We start from the raw sequence: 12,397 nt of genomic DNA on the forward strand, positions 1-12,397 counted from the left end.
TGGAGCTGGCCATCCTGGTGTCCCTGAAGAGGCCACACCAGTCTCCAATGGAGCATTTCCTCCTCAGCCTTGTTCCTGCTCTGGAGAGCAGCTGGGTCCTTTTTATTCCTGTCTCTCTGTAAATATTTATATTTTATATATTTATGTTTAATGTTTTTCTGTTTGAGAATGTTTATATTATTTCAAATAAATTTTTATAATGACTAATGTCTCAGTTCTACTACACAGCAAATGTTGGCACACGACTTGACACATGTAGAATTTATTTCATATTATACTAATGACAAAATATACTAATACAGTGGGATGCAAAAGTTTGGGCAACATTGTTAATAGCCATCATTTTCCTGTATAAATTGTTGGTTGTTACAATAAAAAATGTCAGTTAAATATATCATATAGGAGACACACACAGTGATACTTGAGAAGTGAAAAGAAGTTTACTGGATTTACAAAAAGTGTGCAATAATTGTTTAAACAAAATCAAGCTGGTGCATAAATTTGGGCATCACAAAAAAAGAAATGGAATAAATATTTAGTGTATATCAATGTGTGTGTCTCCTATATGATATATGGGGTGCCTTTGTCTGGACGTGCTTCCCATCCAGAGCTCCACAGCAGAGAGGAAAGTTCCAGCGCTCCTGGAATCCCTCTGTGATGGACCGCCAGTCTCCAGGTGAAGGCACAGCCATGAAGTCGTCCACTAGACAGTCCCAGATGGTCGTCGCTACCTGGGGGGTGATCTGGCACACCGTGGACACACCGACTCTGTAACTGAACGCTTGGTCCTGAAGAAGTCCCCGGTGACAAGGAACCTGGACAGAATTGTTCAATATTAGTATTATGTGTACTGCAGTTACAAAATACATTATTCAAATTCCAAAATACTTTTGTGATGTCAGATTTAAATTACAAAATCTTACATAAAACATTTTGTAATTATAAGGATAATTACAAAATGTATATTAGATAATATCTAAAACAGTTGTGTTTTGTTTTAACTTTAACATATCATAATTTGATTGGTAACAACTTTTACCACTACAGTGAGCCAATCACTCATAATTTCTAAACATGTCAATCATGTAGGAATGAAGTAAGACATTAATAGAAATAAAGAGTTGTATGTTGACATGTAGCCCTTTCCTTGCTTAAATCATTGTTAATATTTTTGAAAAATTAACCTGTGATAAGACAGCATATCAAGATAGAATATGCTAGATAGAACCATATAACTAAAGATGAATCAAACTGTTCAGTTTTATCTAGCTCTCAGTTTAAAGAAAGGCTGGTGACCCCTGTTATAGAGTCTGACAGCTGCAGGGATTATATACAAATATTCATCTATACCAGAATTAAACCAGGTCTAAATAAAAAGGAGTGAGTATCACAACAAAGATTAACCCACAGTGGTCCTAATACCAGTTTGATATCAGCAAACACCGAGAGCATACGTATGACACCACAGCCATGCTATCATTGCAAACACTGATAACAGCATAAATCGAATTAAATCGGGACTTGATGAGACCTTTCGAGTATCACTAGAAATATTATAAACAGTCGTCTCTGTACCACAGTTTGCGTTCAGTAAACACAGACGGCATTCATTGATAGCATAGCACATCCATGTTAGCAGTGTATAAACGTTAGCATAGTTTAGCATATATTAGCACAGGTATCATTAAAAGACTACCATATTAAACACTTTTACTAACCTCAGGAAGACGGACAGGCGCTCTGCAGGTGGGATTGAGCGCCTGTAGTTGGTGTCTAGGCGGGCGATGCTTGGACCAACGCGGGACGGCAGGTCCTCAAACTGGGCGAGGGAAAGACGGCGATATCGCTGAAATCGAACGTCATCCAGGCGCAGCTCCTGGAGCAAGTGGTGAAAGTCACCAAACTGCTCATGCGTCTGAAGGACCTGATGGACCCAGGTACGGCGAGGACGTCCTTAACGCCGCTGCTCTGCTCTCCACAGTAAATAGAGAAGGGAGACTCTCTCTTCAAACGCTAACTCGACAGCTGCCATCTAGCAAAGATACCGGTCTGGCACAACTTCCTCCCACATCCCTCCCACATTTCCGGTTCACGCGCGTCAAAGCTATGGATTTTTCTTGGACACGCGTTGAGGCGCGAATGTGCACGTGTCAAATTAGGGGCGTTTGGGGCGTTTTGTTCGCGTCCATCACGTTCGTTGTGAACACACCGTTACACCACACCCTGAACCTGCTGCTCCACTCCTCCCCTGCAGCCAAGCCACCAACCACACCCTGCCACAGACTGATGAATCCAAAATTGAAATGTTTGGTTAATCAGGCAGGATCTTTGTATGCCGTGGATTATGTGAAAAGATGGTTTCCACAGTGCGTGGCATCAACTGTCAAACATGGAGGAGGAAGTGTGATGGTCTGGGGCTGTTTTGCTGGATCCAGGGTTGATGACTTGTACAGAGTGAGAATGCACCCTGAACCAAAACAGCTACCACATCATTCTGCAGCGCAATGCAATACCCTTTGGTATGTGCCTTGTTGGTCAGGGGTTCATTCTACAGCAAGATAATGACCCAAAACACAAGTCCAAGCTATGCCAGAATTACATCAGCAAAAAAGAGCAAGATATTAAGCTTGAAAACATGGAGTGGCCAGCACAGTACTCTAGACTTAAACCCCATCGAGCTGGTAAGGGATGAACTGGACAGAAGAGTGAAAGCAAAGCAACCTACAAGTGCCACACATTTATGGGAACTTCTGCAACAGATATGGAAAGAACTTCAGGACTAGAACAAGAACATACTGGACTTTGTATGTAAAGAAAAGGATATTTCCCTTAATTTTGAATTGCAACTGCAGAAGTAAATAATGCAGGAGCTACTCTTAGAAACTGCTTGTCATGGTCCTGGGTCGGTGACCCAGTGTTTTGATTTTGTATTGTTATTTGTGGCGGGGCGTGGCCTGCGGTGCCGTGCAGAGGAGGCGGACGCACCTGCACGGCATCCGCAATCACGCCCCGCCGAATTAAATATTGTACTGGGTCCTGTGGTTGGCGTTGTTGTTGTGGTGATGTTGAGCGGGCAGTGGGAGAGCTGCAGCTCTACGTGTATTGTGAACAGCAACCGTCCAGTATTAATAAAGAATGGTTAAAGTGCCACTGGGTCTGCCGTGGTCGTTTACATTATTTTTATTATTTTTTTGTTGCCCAGTCAGTCGTGTCTTTTGTCTCTCCTGTCTCGCTCCGTGTTTTCTTTGTTCAGTGTCTAGTCCATGTCTGTGTTATACTTTGTGTTTTACTTTGACAGGCCCTTGTCCTATGTCAGTGTGTCTAGTTTTGCTTCACCCTGGTCTCTTCATCTTTGATTCCTCCCAGCTGTGCTCCCCTCATGTGTCTCATTCACACATTTCCCTCAGTGTATTTGAGCCCTGTGTTTCGCTCTATCAGTGTCACGTCGTACCCTTTTCATGCTCTGTGTGTTTCTCTCCATGCTTCCTTTGATCCTCGTCTTCAGTCTCTCATTTCCATGTTTCCTCGTGTCTAGCAATAGCTTCTAGTTTCTAGTTTAGGTTTGTTTTTTACATGTTTATTTTTTGTGGAGTTTTGCACTTCAATAAAGCAGCCCTTTTACGTTTATTCCTCCATCTGAGTGTCTTGCGTTTGGGTCCTACATCCTGACTGCCACACAGCTATACCATGACACTGCTGCAGTTTTCATGACAGTTTTATCAGATATTAGCATTGGCATCAGTGAATATATAACTTTCTGGCTGTGTCAGAAATGAGCATTAGCCAATAAGCAACGTGTCAAGCAACATTCCTCCTACTCCTAGGTAATGTATCATATGACCAAGAGAAACATCTTGTTCAACAACTAAGAGGCTTGTTTACCTCAGAGTACATTTCTCTGTGAGTGAAAATACATTGACCCATTGACTCTCAATAAATAGCAAAAAAAACAAAACAAAAACATATACTGACTGTACCTTTAAATTCAGGTTGAGTTGTATTTAATTGTAAAAAAAAAATTGTGTTTATTTAAAAGTCAGATATATAATGTGTGCAATGTGAAAACAGAAACAGAAAACCTTTGAAAAGGTGTTCTGGTGTTCAGGGAGTGTACATGACTAGAAACATACCATGCATAACATTAGTAATGTGCACTCACTAAAAGAGTTCAAGACTTTAATCTGCTTTTTGTTGGAAAATAACCACTTGGTGAATTCAAAGTTGGCGTGTCACAAAGCTTTGTGTCTGTGTCTGCAGTATGATAGCCTAAAAGATAGGCTGATTGGTGGAGCAACACTGTTGTTTTATTATTGTTGGCACAGATACATAAAAAAAAAATTCCCTTTACAGTCCCATATTTGTGGTTGTTAAAAGTAGGAATTTCCATGAAAATTAGAAAAGAACAATACATTGTTACCTTCAAATAAAGCAGAATGCAGAATGATAAAATGTAACATTGATTAAATCATCCTGATATAGTATTAGTATCCTAATATGTTAAAATATCAACCAACATTAGCTTGTTATTATGGCATTACTTTAAAGTAAGTATATACACAGATCTTACTATGTTATTGCTAGCAGGTGATCACATGGTTACTTATATATTACTGACTAATTTTGCCTCATAAGCAAACATTTGCTTCCACATTATTAGCCCCAGATTCTGCCCTCTTCGTCTTTTACATATATTTCAGCTCAATATTATTCAGGTATAGCCATTTTTAAGACATATTACTTGGTTATTAGTTGCATATTACTTTCGTAATTAAGTAATAATAACTTATTTTTGCAGTATTACCTTCTTATTTCCACCTTATGACCACATTATTCTTTTGCAGGAAACTAAAGTACTATCTACAAAGTATTAAAAAATAGACAAAAGACAAAAGTGGTCTTTGTCTTATGCTATACATTTATAGAAATATATAAATCTTCTTACAGTATCGATTACACGTGGTTTACTAAAAGCATGTGGTTTATGTTTATGTACTAAAATATATACAGTATTGTGCTTCTTGGCCTCAAGAGAGCAGCATTGATTCACGATGTAGTCTGAAAATTACCTCTGCTTTCTGTTTAATGGCTCCATCTGGTGATTTCAGAGTAAGACTGCTACTCTCTATCTACAGTTTTACAGTGTAAGGTTTGTAAGTTTACTATACTACAGTAATACAAGACTGAATTAAAATAGAAACTCTTCAATGTGAACATTTTCCAGTAATGTTGGAAGCACAAGTAAGACGACAAGCAAAGAAGAGAAATTAATGTCAGATTCCCTTGCACCAGTTTAATGTGTGTATCTTGTTGGCCATTCTCTAAGCTATATTCTGTTCTCAGGCCTCATCTTGTTGTGAATCCCTCTCTACTTCAACACGTATTTCCTCATAACCTCTAGATCTGAACCCTGACATCCTCCTCCTCCTCTTGAATACGACCACTGCCACTATGACCACAATCAGCATTATACCCATCACCCCAAAAGCTACACCTGCCTTTTTTCCATTAGACATTTGATTGAGTTCAGGGTTAAGGCCACGAACAATTTCCTTGATTTCTTCTGGTTTGGCAAGTTTCCACTTCTTGGTCTGGCCCACTCTCACCCAGCTGTTTTCTCCTTCAGTCATCACCATTACTGTGTTGGTGGCTTGCACGCAGATAAGTGGACGTTTTGTGAACGGAGGCAGACGAATTGGTTTCAGCTCTCCACCTGTGAACAGTCCAGACTGAACACAGTAGAGGATTTCACAGCCATCGCTGATTGCAGCAAGGTGCTGACTGAACTTGGGAGGGCACCTGCGTTGATTCCTTGCCAGTGGGTTGGTTGACTGACAGCTGAAGAGACCTCCGAATGGTACTGAGAATCTGGTACCTGTCTCATAGTCTTTACTCATACAGATCACCTCACCATCTGAGAAAAAATTTACTGGAATGAAATTTGGGGGACAGGTTTTGCTTTTCGTGAGGGGGTTCAGGAGCGAGGGGCTGTATATGCCTCCAAACAGATACCCTGAATTTTCTGGAGCTTGTCCATTTATAGAGCACCAGTAGGTGTTGATGCGAGCAGAACGAACATAGTTGTTGTCTTGACAACGCGTTTTGTGACAAGTGAAAAAACCCCAACAGGAATGACTTTCCCTATGACATTCATACTTAGAGTAACTCTGAAGTCTCACCTCTGATCTGAGTAAAGTTGGTAAATAAGGTGGACGACAAGAGAAATCACCTGTATCTGGGTTTTTCTGGGCCAGGGCATCACATAGTGGATCTGCATCTGAGCTGATTTTAACACACTCTTGGTAGACACCACCAAAACTGAGGTTTGTAGCGGGACCCTCACAGGAATTATCATCCATGTTAGCCTGGAAGTTGAAGTTCTTGGAGTTGACATCAACACATCCGGGGCGAGTATTGATCTTGTAGTAGCGCTCTACAGCCTGACTGACTTTAAGAGCAACTTTTCCAATCGTAGGGTGTGGCAGATCAGTGAGAGTGTTGGTGTTTATAAAATAGTGCAGAGGAAATCCTGAGCGATCGATGGCAACGAGGTTGTTTCTGGTACTTTCCTGCCACTTCTGCAGAGTGATGCCAGGATAAAAGGGTGCACCTCCGTGGCTTTGAATGAGGGAGTACTGAATATTGGATTGATATGTTTGAAGTGAGGAGCTCTGTTGGGCACTTTGACTGCTAATGTCAAACTTCAGCTTATCAAAGAAGTTTAATCCAGCCTGTGCTTTCACAGAGGAACTTTCTGACTCACTGTCTGACACATATGAGGAACGGAGATAGTCCTCCTGCACCAAAGCCGCCCCAGCATCCACACTAGTGATGACATGAGTCCCATAGTCCAGCACCATCATCTCTGAGAGATAGTCTGCATTTTTCGTCTGGTTGTTTTCAATTGCATCAGCGATGTCTCTGACTTGCTGAACGAATCGTGTGTCCAGAGTGAAGTCTGGATAAGCCTTAACTGTGTAGAGGAAGTTACGAACCTTTGAAAGGGATGATTACAATATTATTATTTCTAAGTGCAGTATTTCATATCATTAATATATAACTAATTTTCCATATGCCATATGTTTTTGAATAAATCTTGAATGTCATAATTTATTTCTTCCTAACACAAAAAATATTTTTATTTTTCATTCATTGGTTTAAAGAGACTAATAAAGAAAAAATATGTAATGCCATTTATCATATTTTAGCAACTAAATTTTAAAGACAGAGTACTTCTTACGCAAAAAAATGTTTAAAAGTGCTTTAATGAAGAAGTACCCCAACTGTGGCACTTGTGTTTCATTTTACACTAAAACATCTGAAGATAAACTTACCTGCACTCTGGCTGTGGTTGAAGAGTCTCTGACCTGATGGGTTTTCATTCTTTTGTTCTCACTAGAAAATTTACCATTGAGAACTGGGAGGAAGGATATGTCTGCATTAATGCTTTCAGATGTCGAGCTTTTCTGCTCAAGCCAGGACCTGATGATCTCTGAGCTGGTCTCCACACCTGTCTCTTTGTGAGGGATGACAAAAACTTCATCTGGGATAAGGTAGAGCCCGTCCTCAGTAGTTTGGCACTGGAAGTAGCTGAGGTTCATAACTCGACCCATGTCCATGTTTCGCAGATTGTCCCATCCTCCACCTGGCAGCACCTCCAGTGCTGTGATGGAGAGGTTGACAGAGGCACGGCATTGTCTGAGCCAGTTTGTTGGACGGCTCACAGGTACTGAAGAGCAGAAATGAAAGAAAAAGATCACCAGGGGGGCTGCTGCAGCTTTCATGATGACTGTCAACTTGAGCACCAGCACCACTGCATATATACAGCTTTAGCCAAGTCCCTCCTACTCTTATCATATACTTGCCTTACTGTATCATATTACAGACATCTTTTTCAACTAATATCTGTAGGTTGAAGTTTTGTGTTCATTCCCATTTCTTTACCCCAGTTCATTTTTTTACCCCAGAAACCATTCTTGTACACCTGAAACTTTTGCATATGTTCCTGCACTGTTTTATGTTATATAATTTTTTGATTATTATTGTTTTTATACTTTGACTGTTTCTCAATCAAAGCATATTCAAAGTGTATAGTGTTCTAAAATTAACTCCAGAGAACCTGCCTGTACAGTAAGAGAGTCTTAATCTTATATATTAACAGACAGACACCTTAAGGTAGAGTCTTTGTTGTCCTCATGTAAAAGAGCAGATGAAAACAATCTGTTAACATCTGAACAGTCACATGAGTGTGCGTCACTGGAAAGTTCCAGGGCCTAGGCTTGTATGGCAAAACCTCCTTTCAAGAACCTTCTGTGGCTGGGGTGGGTGAGGGGAACGGGTTGAGCAGAAAAACACAAAGAAAGTTGGTGAACAAAACCAGAACAAAAACACTGGCTGCTGAAGAGTGAAAATACTCTATAATAATACTCTTTTTCTCTAAAAGTATGTGGTCAAGGCCAGTGGACAAGAAATTCTTTATCACTAAAGCTTACCGTTCTATGTTTGAGAAATCTGGGAAACACAATGAAGCTTTCATTCGGAGAATGAAGTGCTTTGATAACTTCATCATAGCCACAGCTCTGCTAGCTTGACTGAAAGCACTTCATACAATTCTATCCAAATACACACCAACATGGAATAATCCAGGCACTGACTTTTCAATACATGGGAGGATAAAGGTGTCATCCTGCTCTAGCACATTATGCAAAATGCTGCTATCATTTATTTTGAACAGTGAGTGATATCAACAGCGATATCAACTTTTCTGGTACCAACAAGTCAAATCAAGGGTTAAACTAGGCAGAACCATCCCAAATGGTGTGCTGGTGCCTTTAGTTAACCGGAGGTGAGAAGTAACGGCAGTTACGTAGAATTTTCAGGTATCTTAATTTATTTAATCATTTATTTTTCTGGCAGTTTTTTTTTGCTTTAGGCCTACTGCTTACATTTTCAGACACATATCTGTACTTTCTACTTTTTTTTATACTTTTGAAACACCGTTATTATTTTACTTCGGTATAAAAAGAGGATTTTAAAGAGGCAGACTTTCACAGAAGTAAAGATGGGCAAAGGTTCACAAGTTGAGAGTTTTGTCTCAATGCATGATCAATCATCCAGGTAAGAAAATCCCAGAAACGTAATTGTGCTCACCCCCAAATAAACAGAATAACTGAATAAACTTTCTCTGAGTTGAACCTTTCACCAACTGAGAACATATACAGGAGTGTTGAGCAGCTGGAATCCCCCACAAACATAGGACAACAGTTCTCTCCCAAAAATCCAGCAACTGGCCTCCTCAGTTCCCAGACATTTACTGACTGTTAAAAGATACTACCGAGTAGTAAATATGGCCCTGTTCCAGCTTTTTTGTGACATATTGCTGACATCAAAAATTCAAATGTACCACCATTGCTACAGTGGCACCAATGGTGGTACATTTTCTCATTTTAAAAATTTGATGTTTTTTATCCTCCACTGTTAAGAAAATATGGGTTTATGACAATTGAAAATCATTGCATTATGTTTTTATTTACATTTTGTTAGAGTTAAGTCTTTTAAAATTGTCATTTGTGCAAGAATATATAACCATTGCTTGCAAAATGTTTCTTGCAGCTTCTGTTGCATGCATAAGATGAAAGAAGCTGTCTCTTTGCTGTAATTTTCTGTTGCACATTTAGAAACCACAAGTTCCTGTTTCTATAAGTTGCAAGACTGTTCACTTTTGCTTTCTGCATGGCTTGTACACATGTTAGTTTGTGAAAGGGCACACTCTGTATGGGGGCGACTGGAGAGGTTGATTAAAGTCATGCCTTGTATGGTATGGCGAGGGGCCACACAAACACACACCCTCGCATACACACACACACACACACACACAGACACACTCGCTTAGATACGTTTCTCTGTCACGTGGATAACTGAACTGTATGTAACCACCAAATGTGAGACGAGCCTTTCTGTTCTTTTTTGTCAGCAGTGGTTTTTTCTCCTTTCTTATTGTTGATTTACAAACACTGGTCTTAACTGAGGCAAATGAGGCCTGCAGTTCTTTAGATGTTATCTGGGTTCTTTTGTGACCTCCTGGATGAGTCATTGATGTGCTCTCGAAACATTTTTGGAAGGCTAGTCACTCCTGGGAAGGATCATCACTGTTCCAAGTTTTCTCCATTTGTGGATAATGATATAACACATCTATGCCTGGTTCCATTCCATTTCTATCTTCCACTTTTTGACCTCCCACAAGGGTGAGAGTGAACTGCTTGACATGAAGAAGAACTTTGATCTCTGGCCTAGAGTCATCATCAGGTCATGTATTAGCGTTGAAGCCAGGTTCTACTGTTTGAAACCACAGCTCCTGTCTGCTGCAAGATTGTTATGCCTTAGTTTCTTTATTTAGTAGCAAAATCCAGTGTTTAGCTTATTCATTTATGGAAACTACGGACAATTCTTCTTGTCACAGCTGCCACCCTGATTTCCTGTTTGCCATTTAACACACCAACCCCCTTCCTTACTCCACCTTTCCCTTTTGTTTTGTTATTCTTTTTACTGCCGGCTGCTGGTTGTGCTGAATCCCACGAGACATGCCTCAGAAACTTGACGTTTTAAAGAATTAGATGTGTTCCACAAACTCAGTAACTCAATTAATACTCGTAGTGTTTACATTTCTCACGTGTTTTGATGTTCCCCTGTTTCACTCTGTGGTATACTAGCTGTGTAGCTCTTGTTTTTGGTATTGCACGACTGTCAGTATCATTAGTCTTCTATTCACTGTCATGGTGGTGACATAATGGGCTGTATATTTTCACATAGGGACAGGTAGTTTATTTTCCCTCAATAAATAAAAGTATAATTTAAAAAAAAAACAGCATTTTATATTTATTCAATTTTTCTTTAATTGAATAAATTAATTTTAATAGTAAAATGTGTTTAATGATCTGAAACATATAAGTGTGACAAGTGCAATAAATAAGGAAGAGGAAATAAGAAAACACATTTTCAGAGTGCCGTACATACTCAAACACAGTGGATGTGAAGACAGATTACAATCCTGTAAAACAGGAGAGATAACAAGCTGAGGAAACATGCTGCTGTTCGCCAGAATGGCAAGTTTAAGACGGCTATGCGAACAACTGAGTTCCAAGGCACTCTGCTGCCCTCTACTGCCAAAGTGACACACATTCACTTGCAACACTGTTTATTTACTGGTATAATGAGGTTCACAATGTGAAGCATACAAGATTACCTGGACAGGTTGCCAATCTGTTGCAGGGCTAACACAGAGTGACAGACAACCACTTACACTCACATTGGCCAGTTTAAAATCACCTCCACTCCAATCAAACTCCACTGAGAAAGGCCAGATGATGGATTCGACATTAGGACCTTCTTGCTGTGAGACAACAGTGCTAATCATCGTGCTACCTTGGTCCCCCAGTCATCCAGCCTTCACATGTGAATGACATTTGATTAATTTGTGCACTAAAGGATATGTCCTGGTCAAAAATGACTCCAGGGTGTTTCACAGTGCTACTGCAGGTCATCCTGATTGAACATCAAGTCTGACATTTTTAGTGAAATGCAATATCCAAGTATTTTTGTTCTTTTACATGCATGGATATGGTTTAACCAATATGTGTCATCGGGTGATTAAAAGCTCTGATGACCCTTTGTCAGTGAGCTGAGGGAGTCAACAGGCAGCTTGTTGGGTTTACTTTGACATTATAAGACTTTTTTAAGTTCCACGTCCACACTACTTGCCAGAACACTCATGCGTCACCTAATGGAAGGCTAAATGAATCCCCATCATTGGCAACAGGGTGTGGAGATGTTCTATAGGCAGTGTTGGGGAGTAACGGAATACATGTACCGCCGTTACGTATTTAAAATACAAAATATGAGTAACTGTATTCCGTTACAGTTACCGTTTAAAAAGGTGGTATTCAGAATACAGTTACTTTGTTGAAATAAATGGATTACACTGCGGTACTTTCCTGTTTCATTTTGTCGCGGGTCAGGACTGTTTGGGTTTTGTTTGACAGCTACGTTCTGTTGTTCCAGGCGGCAGCGTTACGGTTGCCATGGTTACAGGGCGACGCTCTCTCTCTCGCTCTCTCTGCGACTGTGTTTCCTGGGTGAGAGAGCGCCTTTTCGTTGTTGTTGTTGTGCTAAGCTAACAGGCAGAATGCTACAAGCATAGCTCTAAAGAATGTAGCATCATGGGCAGTGTAGTCCGTGTTGCAGGGAGAATGGACTGCCATACACGTTATGGGTCTGTGAGCGCGAGGAGGGAGAAAAAGGGGAGTGGAAAGGTACGAGTTGTCATCGAGCAAAAACGGGAGCTGGAAGCATGTAAATATAATAATAACCACTGTAGCCAAGAAGAGAGCCTGACGAGCCCAGC

General features: G+C 40.3%; 1 protein-coding gene across 1 annotated transcript; it reads right to left on the minus strand.

The window, feature by feature from the left end:
* Positions 1-246: 246 nt before the first annotated feature.
* Positions 247-7,799, minus strand: LOC146376286 (macrophage-expressed gene 1 protein-like). The gene is made up of 3 exons (XM_084946563.1): positions 7,332-7,799; positions 1,719-6,992; positions 247-815 (listed from the first exon to the last, which is right to left on the minus strand). The coding sequence occupies exons 1-2, from the start codon at positions 7,779-7,781 to the stop codon at positions 5,337-5,339; spliced, it is 2,106 nt and encodes a 701-aa protein (XP_084802689.1). The 5' UTR covers positions 7,782-7,799; the 3' UTR covers positions 247-815; positions 1,719-5,336.
* Positions 7,800-12,397: the final 4,598 nt, after the last annotated feature.

This window comes from Perissodus microlepis, chromosome 12, assembly GCF_051167445.1.
Source record: "Perissodus microlepis isolate ML-2025 ecotype Zambia chromosome 12, ASM5116744v1, whole genome shotgun sequence".
Lineage (NCBI taxonomy): Eukaryota > Metazoa > Chordata > Actinopteri > Cichliformes > Cichlidae > Perissodus > Perissodus microlepis.